At 39.7% G+C, this 27,481-nt stretch overlaps 1 protein-coding gene across 2 annotated transcripts; it reads left to right on the top strand.

Annotated features, from left to right (window-relative positions):
• Positions 1-27,117, top strand: GEMIN8 (gem nuclear organelle associated protein 8). Of its 2 annotated transcripts, none has more exons than XM_071748385.1 (5): positions 1-263; positions 1,072-1,122; positions 4,693-4,729; positions 7,563-7,989; positions 25,080-27,117. In XM_071748385.1, exons 3-5 carry the CDS (start codon positions 4,727-4,729, stop codon positions 25,328-25,330), a joined length of 681 nt encoding a protein of 226 aa, XP_071604486.1. In that variant the 5' UTR covers positions 1-263; positions 1,072-1,122; positions 4,693-4,726; the 3' UTR covers positions 25,331-27,117. The 2 variants fall into 2 exon arrangements, with proteins under 2 accessions (XP_071604486.1, XP_071604496.1); XM_071748395.1 differs by having other exon boundaries at positions 154-295.
• The last annotated feature ends 364 nt before the right edge of the window (positions 27,118-27,481 follow it).

Below are 27,481 nucleotides of genomic sequence, written 5' to 3'. Positions count from 1 at the left end.
CGCTCTCCCCGCACCTCCCCGAGGAGCCTGTGAGCGGTGCCAGGGGCCCATAGCCGCCATGCGGTAGCCGAACGCCGCCACGCAGCCCACAAGATGGCGCCGCGGGACCAGAGAGGAGAAGGAGCTGAACGGAAGTGGGGGGAGGAAGCTCCCATTGCCACCCAGCCGCCCCGCGGCCGTCCTCGCCGGAAGAGAGGGAGGAAGCGCCGGACACGGCTCCGAGCAGCTCCCGTTGCCCCCTGGAGCCCCGGGCTGCCCGCCGAGTGGGTGCGGAGACAGTGGTGCCTTCGCGCAGGTTGCGGCCCAGGTCCCTGCGCCTGGCCGGGCCGCGGCGGGATGGCTGAGGGAGAAGGGGAAAGCGGAGAGCTGTGGGGGGCGGGGAGGAGTTTCTTGCGGGAGTGGAGAGGTGGTGTGCATGGGACGCAAACCAGCTCCACGCGTTCGGGGCTTTTACTTTTCTTTGCAAAATGTCGGCCTCTGGTCTGAGGCGAGAGTGCGGGAGCTCGGGTTCAGGGGTCCTCCGTGTGCTGGGGGCTTGGGCCTGGGGCCGGGTGGGGCTCGACGTACGGGTGTGGTTCCCTGGCAGCCCTGAGGTTTATTTGTCCTCTTTGGCTGAGGTGGGAGTTGCTCATCGGTTTTGTGATCCTGACCAGAGCCTGGGCACAGCATCTGTGAGACCGTAAAATTAATTTTGCCTTTAAAAGCAATATAGTCGAAGTGTCATCCTCTCCCTCATTTATAAGTAAACTGAGAAGTTGTATATGAAAGGTAAACTAACTTGAGCAACAAATTACAGAGCAGCTTTTAGCACTTCTCTTTTGAACTCCTTATTAATTCTAGCCCAAATAGCTTTTGGGTTTGTGGCCTTCATTTCAGAGGAGAAAGACCCTCTTTCTCATAGCAGCAGATGATTACACTGTCTCAGGCTCTGTTCTGGTCAAAAGAGCCGTGGTACCATACAATAAATTTTGATATGCATGCTTAGTTTGTAGGTCTAGGGATTAATGTGGACTGCCCCTGCAGTGAATATAATCTCATTTTACATAACATCTATTTCTCTTTCATTCACAGAAATTACCACTACTGATATAAGGCTTTGGTGTGAAGACATCATAGTGATAGGTAGGTCTTCATAGCTCAACTGCTTCTCCTGCTGGGATGGTGAACAGCCCTGACAGTATCTTAAGTGCCAGACAAGTCTTGTATTTTACAGCCATTCACAAACAAGAATGCTGTGTATAGTGTTGGGAATTTTTAGTCTTTTTTCTTTTTAAGGGGAATAACTTGCACTGCCAACTGTCTCGGCAACCACAGGCTTAAATTTCTGCATCAGTGTAACTAGGGCACTTTGGTATTAAATAAACAGTCTAGGAATGCACAGTAATGATCTGAAGCACAGAGTGTCAAAACACTTTTCAGACATTTCCTTCTTCTGTTGGTAATTCTGCTCCGAGACTAAGCATGAGATGTATAAAATAAAATAGGTGTTTGTGGGAAGATGCACAGCGTTGATGTTGTTACATGGCATGCTTTTCTTACTGAACTCCTCAGCTATTTATGAAGAGTAGTAAGGTGGGTTCAAAGTAGATGGTGCATATTGATGTCTGACAGCTTAACTTGTGAATTTTTCTGCCATGTCATAGAAACGGTATTCATGGATTCAGAGAAATGACACATTCTGGCTTTAAATGCCAAAACCAGTTTGGAGCTAAAAAGTGTCCGAACTGCCGCTTGCTAAAATCAGGAGACACGTAGCTGGGAAAGTAATTTCTGTATGCATACTTCTGTGTCATATTTACTGGTCCTCTTACCACCCATTCCCAGAAACTGGATACTGAGTTAGAGACATCTCTGGCCTGACTGAAGGAGGCACTGCTCACATACTAAAGGAGCAGGGACAAAAGCAGCAGTGAACAAATGATGTGGTCATCTGCCTTTTTTTGAATGTTTCTGATTTAAACATAGTGGGTTTCTTTTCAGGAAAGCCTTTTTTAAAATGTGTTTATTGAAACCTGATGAATTTATATAGATTTGGCTTTCCTTTAATAAAATCTTATCTTTTTACCTTAACACCATGCAACAGGTTAATTAATTTTCTGATTAAAGTCAACCCCTACTTGATCCTGCATTGGTAGGTCTTTCTGAACTGTGCCTGTGGAGTCCAATATTACAGCTGTGTGGCAGCACTAGATCCAAGAGACCATGACAAGGCTTTGCTCCCATTAGTGAGTTATAAAAAAAAACCAACCAATAGTGTTCTGTGGTTGTGTCTCTCAAGATGACAGACATTGTCTCAACTTCTTTTGTCTCCAGTGTAATTAATTGTTGTCATTGCTTTGATCAGATTTATTTATTTTCACTAATGCTTTCTCACCCCAAGATGGTAAGGAGACAGGCATGTTTTGATGAAATATTTAATATTTGTCAGTGGGGAAATATTAAAACTGAGAAAATTAAGTAATAACACGTATCAGAAAAAAAGGTTTCCATCATTAATGGTTAGCATAGGCAAAAAAATCTGTGTTCTAAATTGTACATTTTCTGGTGAGTTTCATGTGCTCAGTTGCTTGTATATTTTATTTTTTAAAGTACAAGTTACAGAAGTGGAGTTACTACATTTGTTTTCTCCTTCTTGTCATGTTTGTTCATGTAGTTTGTTTTGGAAGACTAATTCAGCTAAAAATTTGTTATTTAATTTAGTGTCAGGGCTTGCAACATTGTTGTGCGCCGCTTTATATTTGTAGTCTAATGTTTGAAATTATTTTTGAAAATAATTTCTGTGTTGGCAAAGCAGTTTATTAATATTTGGTAAACAAATATAGTTTTGCCAGAGTTTTTCCCCTCCTTCCCCTTCAGAGAAGGTATATACATGTTGTATTAATAATAGTCTCAGACCTCACCACTTACATTTTTTAAAGTATGTTTACATTAAGCTCTGAACATGACTTCTATTTATGCAGAAGCTAGTTCAAAGATTATTATGTGGGAATTATAGTGAACATGAAAGTGAAATACACATACTTTTTTCTGAAGTGAAAAATGGAAGAATCAGCTACCATGGACTAAGGTTCCTAAGTATGAGAAGAAGAGATTATGACAGCTCTGACAGTATCCAGATGATATGGCAAATAGACAAAAAAAACATGTGGACATCATGAGAGTGGAGAAAAGTTTTGAAAAGTGCTAGCCTGGGAAATCAGATGTTTGAAATTAATGAAGAGGGATAGCCCAGGAGAGTTTTATGTATGTGTGGGTATCCAGTGTCCCGAGTCACCACAGTGTTTTCCAGTGACCTCAGAACTGGGTTTCCCCTTCCTCTGAGCAGGCAAGAGAGAATAAATACAATGAACTCCATGCTGTGGTTGCCTAATTGCCTGATGCTGCAATCTTTTGCTTGCTTGAGTTGTCCCATTGATTGCAATGGGAGTGCTCAAGTATGAAGGGCTTCTTGTTGGGGGGTTGGCATGACCAAGGGTTTGTGGGTTTGAGCTTGGTGTGGGCTTTGCAAAAAACAATAATTTGCCTTTGTGGTAGCTGCATGATTTACATTTTCTTTGAACATGGGCCATCCCCATTCTCCTTTCATCCAATGCAACTTGTCTTAAGGGGCAAAAAGTTGCTGTTTAATCAGTATTGTTCAAGATAAGGCAGAACGCAAGTGGTATATATGCAATATTCATATGCATTTTGAAAAATCCTAGTTTTACACTGCTATGGAATCTACAACAGTTGAGAGTGCTATCTTGGCTATATTCCAGCATTGCTGGGAATAGTATTTGACTATGTCTTAACAGGAGCAATGGTAGTTTAATTTCTGTAACCCCTCACTGGCATTCATCTAACATAAAATTCAAGTTGAGGCTGAGGGTGTCAGGAAAAATGCATGAATGAAGCAGCTGACATCTTGACACAATACAAAAATTTTCAGGTAGGGAGGTTTTTTGTAATATTTCTCAGTGATTCATGCTGGTAAATCACACTGAAAATGGTGGTAATTATAAATCCTGCCTGGTGGTTATAGATATCGCGTACTCCCTCACTTTTTCACTTTTTTTTTTTTTTTCCTCTCCAGTTGCCCCTCTTGCCTTTTCACACTTAAAAAATGTGATTGCAATCTGAACTGGCTTATGCTTTCTTTATGAACAGCAGGATCAAATGCCTGAAAAAAAGAGAAATAAAGTGAAAGAAGGGATTGTATGTGGTTATAAGTGTACCACAGGTTTAAACAGAAACCTTGCTCCTTGAATGGAATCAAAATGGCTTTAATCATGTTATGGTAGTTGTTTTGAGAAATGTCCTTGTGCAGACACTACTAAAAAGTAAGAACAGTGTGTTTCATTTAAGTTTACAGTTTTGTTTGGCATCAATTTGGAAAGTAAAGGTTGTAGAAACAAAGTGTGGGAGAAAATAGAAAAGCATGGTGGGGGGAAAAAAAGCAGTCAATCCCAGCCTTTTAGGCTGCATTGTGTAGGCTTGCTTGTAACCTTTTATTGTAGTGAGGAGTTGTATGGGATTTTTACTGATGGCTAATAAAAAAATATAAATAAGAGACCTCAACTAGCCACAACATACGTGTGACATTTTAATAGCTGTAGGCCACAGTACTTGAGTGTAACAAAAATTTATTCAGGGCTTGTGACCACCTTCCATACATATATTTTTCTTAATTAAAGCTACAATTTTCTTTTCTAGTTTACCTCAGTCGCCAGAACAAACTCTACAAGAGATGGTAAGCAGTCTTTATGGATTTCTGTGTGATAACTTAGTCACATTATATGTACAAAATACACCTAAATGGTTTTTTTGACCTGTCAGTGCTGACATGTAAAAAATTAGATGTGAAAGTAGCTAAATAGCTTTGAAAATAGAATTTGGATTACAACAGTGAGTGATTTGTCTACTCCTGGGAAGATTCCAGCGACATAACAGGAAAATAACAGAGGACTGGTTATTTGCTTTAGATTTATAGCTTTTGTTTCCTTGAGGAAATCTCTTATTTCCATTTATTCCACAGCTGAAAAAGCACAGGCTTGGAACTGTTAGACTTTTAATGTTCTTTCCCTTTTCCACCCCAATGTAAAACATCTCTGAAATTTCTTTTTATAACAGATGTCTTTTTTAAAATTCAGATGTAAAAAGGGTTTTCAAGAGTCACTTTCAACAAAAAAGCCACAAAAAGTAGTTGGACGGTCACCAGCATCACAGTTCTGTCTACATGAAATGGCTTTTTGTCTTCCTTTCTCCTAAATTATCAACTGGAACTAGTTAGCTAACAGCCTGCAGGATTCCACAACTTTCAGTAAAGTAATCAAGGCCCCTTTTAGAAACATTTTAGAAGAACTGGAGATAGTTTTTAAATGAATAAATTAATTGAATTTTTTAAATTACGTTGTCTTCTTTGGTAATACATAGAATGTAGGAGATACCTGCTTTTGTCAAGCTTTATGATTTTTCAAAACTGGATTCTTAGCTAGTGGAGAAAATAGGCAAAATGTTCTAAAAGTAACTTGTGGATGTATCAGATTTGACAACAGGACATTCTCATCTCTCTGCTGAAGGATGAGGAGTCTTTGTGACATTCTTAAGCAAGGCAATAACAGTAAATAAAACATTGTTCATCCTGGCTTTTTAGGTGGTTGGATGATTAAGATTGAAGAAATGCCATATGGAAAGCAGATGCTTTTTTTGCACTCACTCGTTTCAGGAATAAATCTTCTGAAATAGTTGGTCTCACAACAGCACAATGTTAGACCAAGTGGAGAATTAGAATCACGGAAGTTTCACCTCCGTTAGTTGTTACTTTTCAAGAAAGATAATTTGTCTGGGCTTTTAAATCACCTAGCTGAGCCCACAGTCATTTGCAATTAGGGAGCAATTTTTGATGAGAAATTCTTAAAGAATACAAGTTTGTTCTAACAAGTTTTCTTTATAGACCCTGTTTGCTGCAGGTATTTTGTTTCTGAGAGCACTTAACAATTATCTTAAAAAGAGGCAGGACTTAAGGGATCTTATGTTAGGAGATAATGGACTTAGTTTTGCAGAAGGAAAAGAAACATGAGACTTACAATACTATTCCAAATTCTAGCATTTGCATTATCACCCGAGAACAAGAAAGTGAAAACAAATGTAAGTAAATTAAATAGAGCTCTCTTCATATTCTTAGCATTAAATGGAAAGTGTTTCCTAGCTTGTTTTTTTTCCTGTTTTGGGAAAATTTTTTTTGCCAGATAATAATTCTTTAAAGGCTATGGAATAGTGCCAGCACAGATCAAGAAAACATACTTAAAGAAGGATTTTTGTTTCATATGCCCATTGCCCAAACTAATAAAGGACTGTAAATGTCACATTCATCTCTGAAAGCCTCAGCTAATCTTGCCATAGTTTTGAGAGCTTGCCAAAACTTGGCTTAATTAAAATTCTTCCAATTTAAAATTTAGACATTCTGGTTTAGCCTAGATAAAAGATTTCTTATGGGAATTAAGATGTGAGGGGCAAGGAAAAAAAACATCTACAATTTATTTCACTTGATCTAGGCTTTCGTTTACTTCATGGGGTTTTTTTTCAAGATTTTCTGTTATCCTGCTTTTTGAGAGAAGGATGAGGAGGGAGGTGAAATGGCCTGTAGGAAGGAGGCTTAAGACTAGAGGGACTGTGGGGCTTTGTAGTTGTTGGTGAAATCTGAACAGCGTAAAACTTTTTTTTTCAGGAAGACTAAGATTAGCTGTAAGACAGGAGAAGGTGTGTTACAGCATGGTTCTATAGAACTGTTTTTCCACATACTTTATCAGTAGTACTTTATTACCTTTTCATACATTTGTTGCTGATGAGTACAAAAGGGAGATTTACTGGCAGTTTGTGCTTGGCTAAATAGAGTCTTGTTTTTGATCAGGGTCATGATGGATATATGAACTTTGCTGAACTGCCATTTGACCTTTTCTGAGAAACTTATTTTGGCAGGCAGATGGAAGAAATATGTTACTGGGTAAAATGAATGCCTTTGTTTAATAAGTTGGAATTTTAATCTCTTGTGTTTTTTGTCAGCAGATTTGGAAATCAGGTGTAGGTTGTAATGCATCAACCTTGGAATGATTTAGCTCTTAAAACTCACATGAGCAGCTAAGGAATTGTGGAATATATTCACACAGGGTATCTCCTAAAAAAAGATAATGAAAAAGCAAAAAACAAAACTGATTCCCACTGCAGTAGCACAGACACTTGGAAAATACCTTCAGGGCACTACAACTTCTCAGTTGCTAGTTCTTCACTGTTAGTTGTGTTGATGCAAAATCAGTCTCTTACAAGAGTTATGAAGTGTAGTGCACTTGCACTGTGTTAGGACTTGTCCTCTTTCAGAGCCATATGGTTTACCATAGGAAAAGGGTGCCTGATGATTAAAAAGCAAGCTTTGTGCTTATATCTACAGTGTTTCTGCTCTTCTCCTCTCAACTTCTCAACTACCATTTCCTTTCTCTTTTTTTTTTTTTGGTTGGTTGGTTCGGTTTGTTTATTTGTTTGTTTGTTTTTTGGGTGTTCATTCACTCTGCCCTGTGTTTTGGCCACAGGCAGACCGTGAGCCATGGTATTCCCAGCCAGTGTACGCAAGATACTGGAAGCACTATGACTTAGCCATGCGTTGGATGCGGAGACACCAGAGAGCCTACAGGAAAGCCATGGAGTCCTTTTATCACCTACCGTGGCATCCTTCTGCAGCCTCTCCAAGTAGTCACTACTCAGATTGGGATGGGTATGATCTCCCACATACCCAAAACTCTTCTTCCAGCTATAGCCCGCGTGGCAGAGCCCGGTACCATGGGAGATCTCGGCAGCGCACAGCTGCCCACCGAAGCAGCGAGGATGCTGACAGAGAATCCGAAATGGAGGAGGACTCTGAGTCTGAAGGAGAGATAGAATATGACCTGAGTAACATGGAGATCACAGAGGAGCTTCGCCAGTTTTTTGCACAGACAGAGAGGCACCGGGAAGAACTCCGTAAGTCCGTGCTTGTGCTATGTTTTCTGGTTCTTGATGGCCGTAACGTTGGGTGATGGATGACTTCAACATTTAGAGGTTTTGTAAATACAGAAATAGGCACTGCACTTGAGGAAGCCAAACAGAATGAATCAGGCAAAGCTGGTTAGTACACTTAAGTACTACAAGTACTATGATTACAAATAAGTCTCAGATAAGGTTTGAAGGTTTTTCGCTAAGAGGGAGAAAAAATTACGCTGCAAAGAGGAGAATGACACATTTGTCCAGAGGGCAATATTCATCTTCAGGGATGAAGGAAAAACACCAGAATTTTTATGGTTAAATCTAGTTAACATGGTATATGTCTGAGAGGGGAGCTCAGAGGAAGTCCTTTACTACATAACTGAACCCTAGTGTAACCCTTAATGTATTTAATAACATGGAGCAGCCATTTTGTATATTATTCTTTGGCTAACCCAACAGTAAAATTCCATGACCTTTTTCTTCTCCCCCTGCATCCCTAGGGTGCTCTTCATTCTGTACTATACCACAAGTTTCTCTTTGTTTTTACATCTTGATCTGGACCCAAGTCCTTGAGCAGGCAATAGAAGCCAAAGACTTAGGATTTTTCTCAACTCTTGATCCTCAGCAGTTTGGTCATCTTTGTTTCTGTGAATTCCTTGGAATAAATAAACTATTGTGTTGTACTTTATTGAGACTTTACTGGTTAAGCAAATGTTTCAGGCAAATTTATTATCTATTTTAAGAATGCAGTATGATGAAAATTACTTTTGCCATAACTCCTATAGGAAATACCCAGAATGCATGTTTAACAGAGCTTTCTCTGCAAGAGAAATCATGCATTCTAAAATTGCATGATAAAGGCATTAATTGGGAGGGAGAGAGAAAAAAATGTGTTATTTTAAGTTCACTGATCAGAGAATATCCGTTGAGCTGGAACACCTCAGCTTAACTTCACACTTCCCATCAGTATGATGCAGAGTTGCTGTAGTTATCAGAGGAATGTGAGTTAAGAAGCACAGTGGTGGTGCCTGACATATGTGGCTTTCCCATTGTGCTTTTACAGAATCAGCTTGGTTTTTTCTGTTGAAATACCACTTTGATGAGATGCAGGGTGCTTTAAGATGGTTGGCTTCTTCTGGAAATGAAGTACTTTTTCTTTGGATTTATTTTGTCTTCGTGATTAGTGGTGTTTAAAGGTGTGTGTGTGTGATTAAAGTGGTATCCTGGAAATGTGGAGATCTGGGCTTAAAGACATTCTCTGTCACAAATATTCTATATGACCTTGGTATAGCTATTTAATCTCCTTCCTGACCCCTCTCTGTCAGCTCTTGCTAAAAATATGACTTGATTCTTTATGAGGAGCAGGTGAATTAGGAAGAGGTTTGTGGCTCAGAATACAGATTTTGTTCCTTCCATTACTGTAGTACTTGGAGCCTTTTGGAATAATAAGGTCTCTGCTGTGTACTAACCTAGTTCTGAGTCAGTGTAACTCCATTCACATCAGCAGTACTATTTCAGATCTTCATGTAAATTTAGGCAGAATCTGATCTTTAGCTACTGCATGTCTCAGTTTATTTAACAGTTTTGCTGATAAAGTCAGGATAATAATTCTCTGTAATTCCTCAGGCTGTGGAAAAGTAAATAAGTACTTGATTTAATTGAAATGTAAAAGTTCCTCTCTTGGGTGAAAGATTCTGTCTTAACTGCTGTTTTTGTAAGTAATAAATACCATATGATCTTCAGAAATAATTTTTCTTCTGTGTTGGGGGAAAAGGAAAACAGAACAATTCTTTAATTCTGTTGAGGTTTCTTAAAAGAAGAAATATAAGCAGTGGGACAATATAAGAAGGGGACAATCATTGTTTCCCTGATAGTGTGGAAATGAAGTGGTATGGAGACCATGTTGAAGGCATTACCACGCTAGGAAGTAATGTTACTAATTTTCCTGGGTCCTGTTTCTAAATAAAATTTAGGTATTCATTAAGCTGCAATCTGTAATGACACTGTCATGTTCTGTCATACTGTGCTGAAAAATTATTGCCCTTCTGCATTGCTGCCCAAGAAGACAGAGACAAAGCATCCCTAAAAGAAACCCACAATTACTGAAGTATTTCCTCTCTGATGTGTTTTCCGTTTAATACCAAACTTTATGTCCTGGGCTGCCTCCCTCACATTAGGATCAAATTTGTAAAGAAACTTGAACACTATAAAGCTCAGTAATGCCTGAAATTTAGGCATCCATCTCTGGAAGAGGCATTTGTAATGCTGAGGTAAGAATTGTAATTTTCTGTAAACTGAATGAGAATGTTTGGGCATGTCAAAGGGAAATTCCAGTAGTGGCTTTGATGAACAGTTGAAGTATAGGCCAGCTGTTAGGGAATGCTAAGAGGAAGTGTGTAGCTCATGTTTTTATTCTCTGGCATAACTGTGGGGCTCCAGGTAAAGTTCCCAACCTTTCACCCCTGCACCTTGATGTGCACTCGGGAGTAGACACCTGGCTTGCTGTTCTTTGAAAATTAATGCTAGGCAAGAATCTGATGTATGTTTATTGGTGATTTGCTGAAGTGTGAGACACATGGGAAAAGAGCAAAAGGGACAGAGAAAGGAAAATTTGGCACATAATGAAAGGGATACTAGTACAGAGCATGGAGGTCTGATTTATCTTTCTGAAGGATATGTCCATTAGTCTGGTGTTTTTCAAGCCCTGCAAAATTAGGAAATACTACGTGGACTTAATGCAGGTAATTTAGACATGAATGAGTCTTGATTTGCCAAATAAGATACAGGTGGTTCCCACACATAATCCATATATCATCAACAAGTAGAAGGATGATGAAATGGTCTGAAATAAATCATAGCTGATGACAGACTCTTCACTTCTAATGCCTGCTCTGGAGTCTGCTGAAGGTTAAAGTGATCACAGGCATCAGAGGATAAGATCTTGCAAACTTTAACTGTGGAAGACTTAAATAGGCCTGAGACTTAGGTGGGAAAGACATTGGATGGTAAAATGCAAGTATTAATGCTAATTGTGAAAGGTTTCAAAGATAAGCATGCCAGCATGTTAGACTAGCCAGAGAAGACATCAGGTTTATTTAATTTTTTGGTAACTACTACAGACTTGAAGAGCAAGCAGATTCCTAGCTTCTGTAAGGATTTTTTTGTTTTGTTTTCACAGTGGGCAGTTACAGTGATTGGCTGACTTGCACAGTAAAGCCTTTGAAACTGGCAAACACTGAGCCTTGCTGCATGATATAACACTTCAGCAATGATACAGCTGTTCACAAACAACCTCTTTTAAAACAACTTCTGTTTTTGTCTTTGAATTCATGTCAAATTCTTACTGGTTTTTATATCCTGGAATGCCCCAAAGTAATTGTGAGCAGAGCTTTGCTGAGGTTGTATGAGCTCAAACATATTAATGCATTACAAACGTGTCTTGTATTCTAGCTATACTGTGCATTTGCTTAAATCCCCTTACAGACAGTATTAATTTCTTTTAAATTAATTTAATTTCTTTCCTCTTCAGTTACTTCTTCATATGCGTTCATAATTATATACTGAATCTATTTTTTAGAGGTTTTGTTGTCAGGCTAGTCTGTTGTTTTGGTTTTTCATGGAACTGGTGATGTTAATGCACTGTGCTTCCTGGGGATGTGTTTAGTTGCATTTAGAAGCATGGAGTTGAAAAGCATGGAGTTATTTTTCTGGGTTACCATACCTGCTAGACCTAGGCAGTGTACTGAATTCTCCAAGTGTCCTAGATATAAAGGACAGAATACAGTAAGATGCCTTTTTACATTCATAAGAATTTAAAGGATAAAAAGTAAGAAAGGAAGGTTTGTAAGCCTAACAAGTCAGTAATTTAGCTAGCTGCATATAATTACAAGACTTTTTAGTTTAGCCTTTTAAACATGTATTTTGTCCTGATACAGGTTTTCATTGTATCCTTTTTACATGTAAGAGAAAATTACTACTGTAATTGAACGTATACAGCTTTGGGAGTAGTACATGGAGAACCATTCTGTAGTGGTAAATAGGCAGTGTCCTTTATTTAAAAACAAAAAAAACTATCCTCATGGCAGTCCATTACCGAAGGATAATAATCTCTCAATTGTTAATGCCATGACGACTTGTTTCCATTAAAGCTTCAGTTAATATTTCCTACACATACCCTCCATCTTTTCCCAAAATAATGTTGTTTCAACTTAAAATTTTCATGCCAGATGGAAAACCTTTTAAAAAATTGAAAGGAAACAGTGAATTAAGATGTTTGTTTCAAATCTGCAATTTGTTGGGGTTTTTTTTTCCCTTGGGTTTCTTTTTCTCTGAAAGATGATGATTGCCACTGCCTCTTCCATGAAGAGGGAATAATGGATTTTTTCCATGTTTTGAAACTTCTTTGAATAGTACCAGATCCATGAATCTTTGGCTTTAAGGCCTGTGTGCTTCTTTGCAAAATACTCTGCTGGTTTGTTGCCATTATGTTTTGCTTCTTTCCTTCGCTTTTCATAAATGCTTCTCCCTGTTCTTTGTATATCCTTTTCTCCATCAGATTGTCCTTCAAATAATTACTTTTGTTCACCAGCATGTTTTTGGTTTCTTCTTCCCTACCCTGAGCTGTCAGAGCAGTGTGGATGGAACCTTATAAATATCCACTGAACTTCCTTGGCTTTCTCAGCTTCGTTGGCATATGAATTTCTACTATTATTTTTAGAAATTCAATGGCTGAGGGTTCTGTGAAATACCTGTGTGAAAAAAGAGCACTCTACAATATGTATGGGCATTTGAGGGGTGTTTTGAAGCACATTATTCTGTGAACTGAGGGAGAAATGTGAAAGGCCTTCCTTTTGTACTACATTTCTCCTCTCAATGACTGCATTTTTTATCCTGTAGCAGCAGAATCTTATCAAGTGCACACACTGATAAAAGTGTAATGTAGAGTCTGTTATTTGATACTGGGAGCCAACAGCTCAGAAAATTACTCCTTACTAGGGATAAAAGGAATTAGGTGCCATAATTTTCACTACCATAACATTGAAAACTAATCTGTATTTGCAAAAATAGAGAGCCTCAGGTGGCTTGTTGAGAGGTTTGATTTATACGTATTTATAAAGGATTTTGAGTACCTCAGCAGAAAGTAAGCAAAGGCCTGAAGTGGCAGAAAAGCGAGCCATATGATCTGAGAAGAACTGTTCATTCCAGTCCTTTTGCTTACCAGTGAAGTTAGACGTCATCCCTGTGACCAAAAGGCATCCTGTTGACATCATCTTTGATGAACAAATATGGAATTTGAACTGCCCTTTCTCCCAGAGACCAATTACTCCTACTTTATTCCCAAATCAGTAAGAGGAGTCTGGAAATCTTGTATTGTTGCTTCTCTTAGTAAATCAGTGGTGTGTAAAATTCTTTCTGACTGGACTTGAGGATGTAAGATGTTCAGGGCAGAGACAGATCATTGCTTCTCTCAGCTGCCCTGTCCCTCACCATCCATGTGCTAGGTCTGCTTTTGGTAGCTGTTTCTTGATAGTTGCTGTTCTCAGAAGGATCCTGTGGAAACAGGTCAGTAGCTTGCTGTGATGTATTAGCTATTAGAACTTTCTCTTTACAAAGAAAATATGTGCAGTAATTCAGTTTTAAGTCAGCCAAACAGTGTCAGCACCTGTTTTGTGTACGTGCTGTTTCCAAAGCTTGAGAGCATTGCTGTGACATACCTGACCTCAGCAAAGCTTTGGCAAAGAACCACCAGGCAGACCCAGGGCTGAGAGGCCATGTGGGGAACAAGGAATCCTTCCCTGGTCTTGTAAGAGTAAAAAGTGCTTTCAGAAGGCTGTTACAGAAGGTTGATTCATATGGGAACAGTTTGGTGGGGGAAGACACAGACACTACTTACATTCAGAACTGGTGCTGGTAATTTTTTGAAGGCAGATCTGCCTGCTTGCTTATGCCATTAGCATCTGCAGCTGCTCTGGGTGGCTCCCATAGTCTTCTCTTCATCCTTTGTCCCTCCATGGGAGCCTGCAAAAGCAGCTGCTGTGGAAAAAGAGCAGGTGAGACTATGCCCACAGAAAGCTCTAAGAAAAAGTGGGGTAAAAACTATTCTGTGCTAATTACTCCTCTTGGGCAGTCTGTCTTCACAGTTTCTGCTCTTTTCCATTTCCCCTGAAATTCCTCGATTACTAGTTCCATCTAGTTGCCATATGCAGCATTTCTGAATCTCCAAATTATTTTTCTTAGGAGAGAGCTCTGACTTCGTTCTGTTCTAATAAATCTGAATCTATCACCTTTAGCATGATATTCTCAACCTTTTGAAGTGGACAGTGACAGTGTGAGCTATGAATTAAGAGTTTTCTAACACAACCTTTTTTATACCTATCTTGGGGAACGCCAGGGTTTTCAGCACTGGAGTCATCCTGAAACACATTGTCAAGGACGAAGGTGGAAAAGGAGGTAGTGATACTGTGTGCTTTTTATGCTCCTTAGCTGCAAAACCTGTTCAGAATTTACCATGGAGCATTACAGCAAAATATCAAGTGTATCAAGTGATATCAGAGACATTTGAGATGTCTCTGTTAAAAAGCATACCCCTTGTACAGATTTGCTTTGAGACACATAATTTACACCTGATAATTTTAATGGGGTGTTGTTAATGCCAAGACCTTCAGTCACATCATTTGCTTCTCAGTATCTCTCACTATGCCTCAGTTTTATCAGAAGCATCCAGATGAAATTCACATCCATTGTCATTAGGAAATGTCGGTGCTGTGGAGGCAGAAACAGAGTTCAGAGACCTCCATGTGCCCAAGTCTTTTCAAAACTTGTTTCCTTGCAGGCTCAAAATCAAGTAAGAGAGACAGACAGAGGCTACATAACTCAGATGTGGGTGGCCTTTGCAGACTTCTGTCATGACCATGGAGATGCCATTTGGCACTAGATCCACAAAGCTTTCAATGTAGTTGGAATTTAGAAGGAGATTTTCAAAATAATAATCTTTCCATCTGTGCCTTCAAGGAAGATGGGAGTCATTCATATCCAAACGATGATGCACCTTAAACCCCAAGGTGCATGGCAATATTGTCACTCATCTTTTCCAACAGCTGGGTTGACCACCGTGACACTTTGTGATGGGATCTCCATTCCAAGGGATCTGAACCACTTCCTGCTGTAGGAGTTATTTGTTATTATTATCTGGACCTTTAATATAGGGGTGATAACACATCCCTGTCTTGCAGAAAAATAGAGAAGGTTGATAGGACAACACCCTGAGAAATAGTTGGGCTGCAGCCCTAAGAAGTACTCAGGACAGACTGATCCAGCTCTCCATCAGCATTACAATGGTTACTGGCCTCCAAAGTATCCAAACCTGTTTCTCTGGTTATCAGAGCTTGCCCTAGACATTTTCAAGAACATAAGTTTAAGTTGTCAAAACACTGCTCTGTGGTACATTGTGATCATGGAGGCAATGTAAAAGGAAGAATAAATCTTAAATGGATATTTGTACTGCAACTAGATTTATACTGAAAGAAATAACATGGTTGTTATCCTATTGATTGACAGAATCACAGAATGTTAGAGGATGGAAGGGACCTTGAAAGATCATTGAGTCTAACCCCAGTTGTTACTGTTCATGTTTAGCTGGGTAAGAATCTCCTGGGTTTGTTTTTTTTTTTCATTTGTAGTTGCTGAATTGGTGGTTCTTGCTCTAAAAGTCAGCTCTGTATTCACAGAAATTGTAGAAACTTTGCCAAGGAATGTAGGTCTCCAAAGAGCATGCTGGGCCTCAGTGTTAATATGGTTGTTCAAATACTGAGAAGCCAGTGCTGCTGTTCTCTCACTGTACAAGCCTTGCAAAGCAACTTCAGTTCTAGGAGGTCTGCGGTCTCTGATGTTGTTGCTGAGCAGAAAGAAGGGCTGGAAGACTCACTTTAAATTTCATCAGTTGTCATTGCTTCAAGAGTTTTCACATCTGATATGGTGGGAACAAGGCTGAAAAACTGTAGAAGAATCCATACTATGGAGACTGCATCATGTGTGACATAGTGGAGGAGGTGTTGAGGTGGTACATGGCAGAACATCTGGCTGGCTTTAGAGGAGTGCAGGAAGCAGGATCTGCCTTTTTCTGATGTCTCCATTTCTCAGTGGGTAAAGCTGGTGATGTAGATATTTGTGTTCTCTGCTTTTGTGTTCTCCAGTTGGCACTGGTTACCAACCTTTGTTGTGAACAGGTTGTTAGGCTAGATGAGTTTTCTATCTGGTGGCTCCCCTCATGTAAAGTTTTCTCTCAGCAAGTCACTGAAACACTTCCTTCATGTGTGAATTGCCCCAGTGAAGTGACAGAGGGGAGACCTGGAGCTCCCACTTGCTAAGAAGTACAACTTAGCAGCTGGCATCCTGCCCTTCATCATGTTTTTTTGAAAGGAGACAAGTGCTCAGACTTCTACTCCAGCAACCGTGAAATTATTTTTAGTGTCAAACATTTCCCTTTTGTGGAAGGTATGATAGATGCACATCTGCAGGTTGTCTCTGGTGTATTTTCCCAATGCTTTTTTTTATGTGTTTTAATACCAAACATAGCAATTATCCTCATCTTTTTGAGTAGACTTGTATTTAATTTATTAGAATGCTGAAATGAGCAATGAAAAACTCAGAAGGCTGGAGGTAAACTTCCAAACCAGCCCCTCAGTCATTTTATGCACGAGTTCCAATATATTTTGTTGATTTCTTCAATTTGATCCTCTTTCCAGATGGCTCTTTCAAAATAATTGGTCAGGCAGCACACTGTAGTTTACTAACAGCATGGGAAAAAGGTGTGTTTACTTGCCACAATTAATTCTATCTGGATCAGAGATTGTTGTTTAACTCTGCATGTCTGTGATAATACTAACTTATGGACCTGTTGGTTAACTGGAAGGTCAGTTCATAGCCTGAGTGTGCTTCCTCTCATAAAATCAGCAACATTGGTTGCAGGTTGCTCTCAATTTTTTTTTCAAATGTTTTTTGTAAAGCTGTAAATTTCCTTTCACCTATTACTGTATTTCTTCCTCATGTCATAAAATAATTTGTATTCAGCAGTGTAGGCTGTGGCTGGAGTCAAAAAAGACATTTCAATATAAAGTTCAAACGTGTGAGTTTGATTTAGAAGACTGGTACAGGTTGCTTCCATTCCTTTTTTTTTCCTGAAAGCACTGAACTTTTAAATATTATTTATCTGTCTAGAGCTCTGTACATTATGCAACACTTTCTTCCAAAGGTATGTGCTTAATTTCTATTTAGGGCATGTGTAAAAAAAATGACTGTGAAACTTCTGTTTCTTCAGTGTGCTGGTTTGCTCTTAAAGAAGCACTTTTAAATTTGAACATTTTCTTGTCCAGTCTCCACTGACTGTGCTGCGTGTATGTGTGTGTATATATTGGACACAGTTATTAATAGATTTAAGTAATCCTTCTGTTTACTCTAGCACCCCTGTCTTTGTCTGAAGTCAGCATTGTTGCCATCAGTGACAGATTGGAGTTTTTTGGGGGGATGGGTGTGCAGAGTCAGCTGGTCTGTGTTTAATCTTACTGCTTTAGCCTTGATCCTTACTAGAAGCAGCTGCCAGTGCCTACTCCTGTACTAATTTCTAAGCAGTGGCCACTCACTGACTTCCTGGCTGTTTAATTCTGTCAGACAGCACAAGCATACAGTCTGGGCACCTCAGTGTCTCTGGTGTGATACAGACCCCTGGTTATGCTGGACTCGCCAGAGTGTTTTCTGTCTGAAATGCACATATACCCTATGTAGGGACTACATGTAAAGCATTCACATTTCTAGAGCTGGCTTTCCTTTGAGGTTCCAGTAGGCTGCCTAGTTGCATCATGTTTATAGGGTTTTTGAAAGTTCAGTTCATTTTCTGGTTGAAATGAGTATATCCCTTCCTAAGTGTTTCATTAAAAAAGGTAATAGAAGAAAATAAAAGAAAGGTGATCTGTTGTTTAGCTGCGCAGTAACCAGTGTAGCCTACTGCTAGTGTAAACATGAATGTGAAGGCTTGTATTGTTTTCACCTAGGATCTCTGGCAGTTTGTTTTGGAGACCACAAGACAACCCTTCTTGGTTTTTAATCCTTAAACAGAAACTGGCCTCTTTATTAGATGGTTAACTGTGTAACTGTCTGCTAGTTGCTTAACGCACAGATTTCAAAGTAATCTGAGATAATTAGTTCTTTAAACCTCTCTGTCAGGTAGGAAAGTATTAAATTATTTTTTAAGATTCATTACAGTGAGGAATGTGGTTAATTAACTTGAGAGTGATACATAATCAAGGGTTGGACTCGATGGTCTCTGAGGTCCCTTCCAACCCAGCCTATTCTATGATTCTATGATACCACCTAGTAGCAAGCCTGGAAGTGGAACACCTTGGTTCTAACCTTAGTTCCTGGCTTTCTCTTCTATTGATTTCAAAGGTAGTCTCTCTTCACTTGCTGTCTTGTTAAATAATTTTCCCTGTTTCTACAGAGCCATCCTCTTCGGAATGCTTTGGAAAATATGTATAATAGTGAGAGAGAAGGTATCAAACTGAGTAACTGAGATTTGCAAACTCTGCTGGCTGCTTAGACAGCCTGTGGCAACTGCATCTTTGTTAGGGATGTTTGTTAACCACTTTACCCCCTTGTGCTATTCCCTGCTTTTACCAGCAGGTTTGCATCCAGGCTGTGCTGGAGTTAACATCTCACTGTGCCAAAACCAGGTTAAGCAGTTGTTCATCCCAACCCTTCAGTGCTGCCCCTTTAGTTCAGTATGTGTGGTGCCAAGACACAGCTGTACCAGTACTAAGGATATCTTGTTGGGGGTTCGGTTCTTTTGTAGTGGCTGCAACTGAGGGAGAAAAAGGGGAGCAGAAACTGCATGTGTGGGTTTTGTAACTGAGGGAAGAAAAATGTCTGCGGAACCGTGGTTTCAGACTGCCACAAGCGTGCCAAGGAATCACATCTGCTCTTACTTCAAAGCCTGTAGCAGAACATTTTCTTTCTTCTTGAGAATATTGCATTGCTTATAGATATATGTAGTGAAATATTCAATTTCTTTTAACTCATTCCCTTCTCAACTAGCAGATGGATAACTTGTCAGTGTAAATATTTGGAGTTTTAATACCTTCAGCATTTTGGCTATTTCTCTTTCATGGTGGTTGTAACTGGTGACTGAGAGGTTATCATTGCAAGCAATACTCCCACAAGTAAAAAGTCACTTAAATTCCAATTTAGTGTTTCAGAGCCAGCTACAGCATTTTTCTTCAAAGGTTAGGCTGCTGGCATAGTAATATATGTCCTATCTGCCTCCACTTCTTTGAAGGTCAGACTTCTGCTGTTAAAAATGGAAAGGCAGTAGTTACGTTGTATGATTGGTAGTTGTTTTGTTAATTTTTTTCAAGTGCAAGGTTTTTAATTTAAGGAGAACTTTAAACATAAGTTTTTTTCCCCAAGCCCACTTACAGCTAGAATGAGGTTGTTCATTCTGCTATAAAATCATAACTCTCTTCTTTGAGTATGTTTCCACAATTCCTGAATTTTGCTCAATGTTCCAAAGTAGCCCACCAGCAAGTGGGACCATGCTGTTTTCAGCAAACCAGAATTTATTTATCTTCACAGATGTGGGGGTAAGTCTCTTGTTTGTATCTCAGGCTCCCACTGATGGAAAACTCCTGTCCTGCAAAGCTTTGTGCTTGATAAAGAGTAATGCTTTAGATGTCAGCCCTCTGGGAATCCAGAGATCTTCAGAGCTCTGTAGAAATGAAATTATCTGAATATTCTGTTCACAAATTCTCAGATTTGAATCCTTATTTTGCTGGAATTCCTTTAGGCAAAGATTTTGCTTTTCCCCATGATATGCTGGGTTCATGCAGGTACAAGCATAATAAAATGGTCTGATGCTATCACTTCAGAAAAACTCATGTAAGTTTGTGGTTAAAGGTACTCAGATCTTCCAGGGAGATGAAGAAGCTGGCATTTTGCATTGAGAACCCTGTGTGGGCAGAACATTTAACACAGCAGATAGGCTTGTGGGAAGTGGCATTCAAAGAGAGAACTAGGAGTTTTTTAATCAGTAGAAATGGGTAGTGTTTTTAACTCTGTCGGTGTGGGCTGCTCAAAATCAGCTCAGGTAGCACTTCAGGCAAGATGGGAAAGCTCAAAAAGTGCACATGCAGCAGTAACAAAGTCATTCATCATTTGAAATAAGCAGACGAATATGCGAACAGGGTATAGGTCAGTATGAAATAATGGAAGAGAAAAACAGATCAAGGCTGTGGAAAATGAAGTATTTCCTTGAAGAATAATGTGCTAACTTAGCAAAAAAACTGGAAGTCATTAAAGGCCATTTGACACAAGGAGCAAGCCCTTGGTCTCTTGCATGGGGTCTCTTGCTCCATCATGTGGGGTAGAAGATGGCAGAATGTGTGCAGTTAGAGAACGGTGGAGAAGGCTGCCTGAATGAGCAGCTTTGTCAGGTTGCATATGATCACTGGCTACAGTGAGCTAAGGTTTGGATGTGTAAATATTAAGAGCTCAAAATGGTACAAGAAACCACACAGTGCTGGGTATGAATCTTTCATTAAAAGCCCAACATAGATAATTGACTTCTCTACTTTTATCTCCTCATAATGTTGCAAAGTCTCTCCATGGGGACTTCAAATAAGGGAATTGTTTTGGTTTTGGTTGTGAGGTTGGTTTTTTCCTTGTTTTGGTTCCCTTGGTTTTTTTCTGCTAATAAGAAAAGGATGAATTCCAGAAAGGAAATTTTTTTACTACTACTTAAGCTTCTCAAAGGATATTACAAAGAAAGAAGAACAAAGTGGATAAGACTTACGGAAAGTAGATGACGTTTTCCTTTTTATAAAATAAGAGAAACAAGACATCTGACTTTCTAAGGGCCTGTGGGGAAAATAGCTTATGTCTTGAAGGGCTTAGGTCATAGTTTTGCTGAAAGTATGTAAGAGGGTTTTTATGTGCATATGAAACCCTAAGTTCAGCAAACGGCTAAGATACTGCATATTGCTTATGCTGCTTTTGGCAAGCTCTGAGGATGGAGGTTGTCTATTTACTTTTCAGATAGTGCACACCATTAAAAGTCATCAGTAAAAGGTGGGCAAAGTGGGCAAACAACAACCCAGAATTTACTTTCAAAAGGCCTGGAATCAATGATTCTGAAGGGGTCCTACAAGAAAACTGGGGTAGGGCTTTTTACACGGTTGTGTAGTGAGAGGACAATGGGTTATGGTTTGAATCTTGAAGAGGGGAAATTTAGGCTGGACATTAGGAAAAAATTCTTTCTTGTGAGGGTGGTGAGATACTAGCACACATTGCCCAAGGAAGCTGTGGCAGCCCCATCCCTGGAAGTGCTCAAGGCCAAGTTCAGTGGGGCCTTGAGCATCCTAATCTAGTGGAAAATGTCCACTAGATCAATGTCCACTGGATCAATGCAGGGGGATTGGAACTAGATGATCTTTAAGGTCCCACCCAACCCAAACCATTCTGTGATTCTTTGTCCCAGAATGCACTCTGAGTTAGGTAGATGTCTCTGTATTCCTTGAATATGAAGAATAAAGCCTGTTTTCTCTGTTAGGAAAAAGATGTCTCAACTGGTTTTAGCCAGATAATGATGAATTCCCAGCAGAACTGGAATTGGTAGAGAAAATTCCTTCTGAAAAGAGCTTCAGGAGAGGAAGAGCATTTTGCAGAAGAAATGAAACTGACCAACTAGCAAAATGTCAGCAGTGCTTTTTGTTCATGCAGGAACCAACCACCACTGCAGCTGCCTGCCTGTGAACACTTGCAAAATACTATTCCACAACTGTGGGAGGTTTTCCAGTAGTTGAAGCTGAATGCTGTAAAAGAAAGCACATATACTTGAATCTGAAGGGAGAACTGTAAGGAGGAACTAGTTAGAACCGTGTAAAAATTATTTGTTTCGCTTTTATAACTTCGCAGAACAATTACTTACAAATTTGGAGTATGAAACTCTTATTTGAGAAGGAGCTGGAAACTTAATTGTAGCAGGCTGAGAGTTGGGGTTTTGATAAACCTTGCTACCTAATTCATGGATTAATATTTGGTGCTTCCTTCAGAGAAATTCTGATTGCCTCTATAGGCTTAGGACTGTAAACTGTTTCGGATTTTTGCCATTGTCAAATGTTTGTCACCTTTTTATGAAGAGGTAGTTGTACATTTAACTAAAGTTGCATGCTTTGTGTGGTTTTTAAAGTAAATTTTGAGGTAATGGAAAGAACCCAGAATGTTGGAAGTAAGAACAGTTCTACTTCCCAGCCCTGCCGCACCAAAGGCAGTTTAGTGTGTATCTCAACAGGACAAAATTTTCTCTGCTGTCATCTATTTCTTGTCACTGTTTGCTTTTAAATACTGCTTTTGACAAAGCAGTAGTTATGTACCCACTTAGTTCCATGGCTTCTCTTTCCTTGATGATCCATGGCAGCAAATAGTGCCATTACTGACAGTGGCATTTGTCGAGGTAGCATCTCTCCACAACCTTTATCCTCAAATTCAGCCTTTGGTACAAAAAACTGTGGATCCCTGTAACCGACTTCTGTCCCCAGCCTCTGCAGGGACTCTGTAGATCTTATTTACATGTCTGGGACTGTAGTAAAGTCACTGGGAATTCTTTTAATGAGTAGCTATGGGATAGTGAATGTCAGATTAGAAAGTTAAGGGTAATACATCTGACTAGTATAAAGTAAAGCATATACTCCAGACATTTGTTAGGTGATTTTGAGAATGGAATTGAAATTGACAGTATTATTTTTATTGTTAACATTAGGACCTGAAGCTTTATGAACTACTCTGTACTACAAAATGGAGATTGATGCACACAAAACTGATCCACTCATCCATGATAAAACTTCTGCTAGAGGCCTACTTAATTTCTAAAGAGAAGAATTCATCATATATCTCCAGAGAAATTAATTTTTCTCAGGTGTTATTGTTTGCAATGAGCTATCAGACAGCATTCTACAGGAAGCAAGCGAGGAAGCATCTGTCTCTAGCATGCAATTATGGCACTGATGAATAAAAATTTTCCATGGGCAATACAAATATACAGGGAATTATCTTTGTGGCCCAAAAACATCTGTAAAATATGGGTTCAATTCATTGCCCTGCCAGAGTCTTGCTGTGTAGCCTACAGTGGGAAATACTGGTTTTCCAGCAGAGATTTTTGTTTTCTGTCTAAAATGTTCAGTATCATTTGCATCAAGTTCATGCCTTGAAAGCATGTTACCTCGTTGTGGGCAGACTGGTGTCCCAGTGAGTTTGTTTCAATGGGATCCAAGTGACCTGTGCAGTCACAGCCTTAGAGCTGTATCCTATCCTCATCGTGCTGGGCACTCTCTAGGCAGTGTTAGTCCTTTTAATTCAGACCTTCTGGTTAAAATGGCCAGACACCAAGTAAATCTGAACTCTTCCAAAAACACATATGGACTCTAATGTATATTTCCTGATGAATTCTGGCAGTGCAGCACACTTTGGGGGTGTGCCCTTAAAGCAAAATCACAGAAAGTGAAACGTCTCTTTGGAATACATTTCTAATAACCCCTCAAGCACTCCTGCCCTTCAACTATCAACACAAAACTGTGGATGGTGTTTAAAATTACAGGAAAAAAGCTTTCTGGGACCCTGTCATACAAACAGATGCCAGAATTGAAGTTGGGGGTTATGCTGTTTAAAATATCTGTTTTCTGTGAATGAGGTCCAGGGCATAATTCATTTAGTAATCCTGACAGACAGTCAGTTGGCTGCTCTGTACAGTACTTTCTTGTGTAAAAATAAACTGCAGATGTTTGACACAAATATGTCAGGACAGTTAACTTTGGGTTAGGCTTTGCAGATGTCATATGTTTTGTGAAAACTAAATCTCTCTCTTAGGGGAAAGCGGGAAGAGGTACATGGTACCAAATGGTGAGAAGCATGTCCTGTGTGTGACTAATACATCCTGGCTTGTGGACACTCTGTTCCTTTTGATTTTTAAAGAGCAAAACAAACTAAAAACTTCTTTTATTAGTGGTGAACTGGTTTTGTGATGACATTTTGATACCTGCCCTTTGTGATTAGTAGTTGAAGGAGTTAATCAACTGCCAGGTTATTTTCTTGACCTTGTAGAATTGTCCCCATAAGAGGGGAGTCTTGGGTAGCACTTTACTGTTTTAACTGCATGGAGCTTTACTATCTATCAGATCAGCACCCAGAAAGTGGAGGTATGTTTAGGTGTGGAAAATCAAATTCTTGCTTCCCTGTTGGGATTACCAAAGAGGATTTTTGATGACAAATTAGTACAAATGTGTCACCTCTCTGATCTGTTTTAAATCCTCTTAAAAAGATGTGTAGGGATTAATGTTGAGCACTGTTTGGTTTTGTTGTTTTGGTTTTTTTCTCTTTAAAGCCGTAGCAGTAATGCTGTTAGTTTTGAACTTTGCAAATCTGCAGAAATGGGTGAGGTTGGCTCATTTATCTAAACACATCACTTAGCTCTGTTTCATTGAATGCACTTGATGGTGGGCACTTACATGACAGACTGATTTGTTCATTTTCATAGAGTAGTAACCATTTACATTTCCTCTTGGCTCTAGTTCAGCTAAAGTTGCATTGTCCTGTGCATTGTTTCCTTATCTAAGTCATTACATTGGAAACACTCTCTCGGGTTGAATTTGCTTGGGGTTGTTTTTTGTTGTTTTTTACCTCTTTTCAGGGCGTGTGCATGTTGGGGAGAAATGAAACAGTGCTGATTTTTAGTTGTTATTTATAATACACAGGTTTTCTGCAGTTTTAGGCTTTGATTCCAAGATCTTCTTCCATTCTTTCCACTTTTTCCAGCCTGGCTTTTTCATGCTGCCTAGTAGGAATTTGTCATTATACATAATGAGCACAGCAGGATAAGTAATGCACAATTAGTTCTGTAAGTTCCAGAAGCTGGCAGGAGGATAGAATGTGTGTATCTCGGCTCTCTAGGCCCAGTATGGATTTGAATGTGTAATATTTAAAAAGTCAAAATCAAATGTAATTGGTTGATAGCTCAGTAATTTACATCTCTTCTGATCTTTTTTGTCTAGGGAGGCAGCAGCAGCTGGAGGCTGAGGACCAGTATGTGGAGGCTGATCAAGACCTTCACAAGAGGATGGAGCGTTCTGTGCAGCCACCTACAGAAAGACCTGGGGAAAGGCGAATGGCAGAAATGAAGAAACTCTATGGTGCTGAAGCTGCCAAAATCCAGGCAATGGAGGCTGCCATGCAGCTTATCTTTGATAGAAACTGTGACAAAAAGCAGCCCAAATACTGGCCCATCATTCCGCTGAAGTTGTGAGTACCTGGACTGTGCTCTCAGCTGGGCACAGATCTGCAGGGACAGGTGCCTCAGGTTGTGCTGCTGAAAGAACAATCTGCAAGTGTTGGTTGCAGTTGGCCTCTGAGGCAGAGGCCAACAAGGGCAGCATGTTTCTTTGCTCTGTGTTCCTTTTACACTCTCTGTCAGCAATGGTCACAGTCCTTTCTACCACATAAAGTTGTCAAATAGTAATAGGAGGGAGTAATACTGAACCTGCTTAAAGCTATAGTTTTACTTACTTGATACTCACCTGCCTTGAGCATTCTTGCAAGGAAAATAGTTATGTCTGTACTCGGTGAACTGGGAAAGCTTAAAGTGATGCCAAAAAAGAAAAAAGTCTATGACCTGTCTTGTTTTTCCTTTTAGGAAATTCAGTAGTCCCACTTTTCAGTCTTATTTAACCTAATAGCATTCAGATCCTGTTTTACACTGCACAGCTTGAATTGTTATGTCTGTTAATCTTTTTTTTTTTTTTTTTGAGGGGGGGTTGGGGGGGAAGGGAACCAGGAGTCCACTGGCCAAGATACAACGTATCAAATTACTGTAGCCCAGCCATTTAAATTCTTTTTCAAAGGTTTATAATAAAGCAGGAAGTTTTTCTTTCAGACTGATACTCCTCCGGCAGGAGTTAACTCTAAAACAAAAATACATAGAAAAATATTTTAATGAAGGGGGAGTGGGAGAGAAGCCTGATGTCCTATCAGTTGGAGACCTGTTTAGCAGAGGAGAAATTTAAGAGAACAAAGCAATCTTGAGGCCAATGCCTACAGTGATATTTGCTGTTCTAATAAAACCATCTGATTGGTTTGAAGCTTTAAAGAAAATGTAAGATGATGTACTGGACAGATAGACTAAGGGTATGTATGTCTGTCTGCTGGATGTGGAGGTGTGGAAACCACATAGCTCTGAGGGCTATGTTTATTTTAGGTGCAGCTTTCTGATGCCCACCTGCATATTGCATACATAAAGCTTAAACACAGGTAAATTATACGTGCCTGTGTGTGTACTCATGCCATCTCCCCAGGCTGTTTGTCTCCAGTCAGTCTTTATTTGTGGTCAGTTGTGCTTGCCCCACTAACAGCTGAACAGGTGGAGTGAGGCACACAAGTTGTCTGTAAGAGATGCAGAACTGGCCCCTTAATACTGGTGACTTTTTAGAAAATGGTACCCTGAACACTTCCAAGAACTCTCTGCGTGCTGAAGGGCTACAGTTTGTATTAATCAGCATTTCTGTGCCAGGGCAAAGGAACTTTACTCTGTTTTAATGGAGACAAACATTAATGTGCCTTGTTGGCAACAGATGAAGGTCACAACTGAAATTTTAACTCCGGTTCATGCCTATTGTGTCTGTTGTATCTCTGTAGTATCTGTAGTTTGTACCAAACACCAGGTGTTGCTGTGCTCTCTGCAGGAGCCACCTGCACCAGAGCAAGGCTGTGGTGCAGTTTGGAATATCTTTGGTTTTTGCTAGTAGTTACTATGTGCTCTTAAACAACATTTCCATTCCAGTACCATTTCCTTCACTTTAGATGTGGTGAGATGGAGTTAAGTTGAACACTGAAATTGAAAGTCTCTAGTCTACAAGACTCAGTACTGGCTGGTGTGATTAATCTGAAAAATTTGCATGAGACAGGAGAGGGACAGGGGTTATGAACAATACAGCATTTGTCTTCACTCTTGGTTTTGGTGGGTTTTGTCTTAAATTCAGTATTTTGTATGTGCTTCCTTTTGTTGACCTAATAAATTCTCTTCATAATACCTTGTAATTGTTTGGGGTTTGTATTTTTTGTGAACAAACCTCCATAACTTCAGCACTCAGTTGTCAGATGCTAAAGCTTTATTTTAGTTGCTGCATGCTGTATAGTTTAGTGAAGATGGAACTTAAAGCAAGGAGAGTTTTAACATATTGAGAAGCACAAAGAGTGTTGACAGGACTTCCACAGGAATGCCAGTCAATACCACACACTCATGGGATGGTTTAAAATGACTGGGAGGGCTGTTGCATCTGCTGGGGGAAAACCCTGTCCCAGATTGACATGCATAGATCTCTCTGTTCCTATTTCAAGTGTTTCCACTGTGTGATGGTGTCTCCCCCGTGCATTTCAGTTCAGAAGAAATAAAAGATGGGTG

The sequence above is a fragment of the Heliangelus exortis genome, chromosome 1, assembly GCF_036169615.1.
Source record: "Heliangelus exortis chromosome 1, bHelExo1.hap1, whole genome shotgun sequence".
Classification (NCBI taxonomy): domain Eukaryota; kingdom Metazoa; phylum Chordata; class Aves; order Apodiformes; family Trochilidae; genus Heliangelus; species Heliangelus exortis.
Note: the sequence above shows the minus strand (reverse complement) of the source record. Positions and strands in the feature narration are given on the sequence as shown.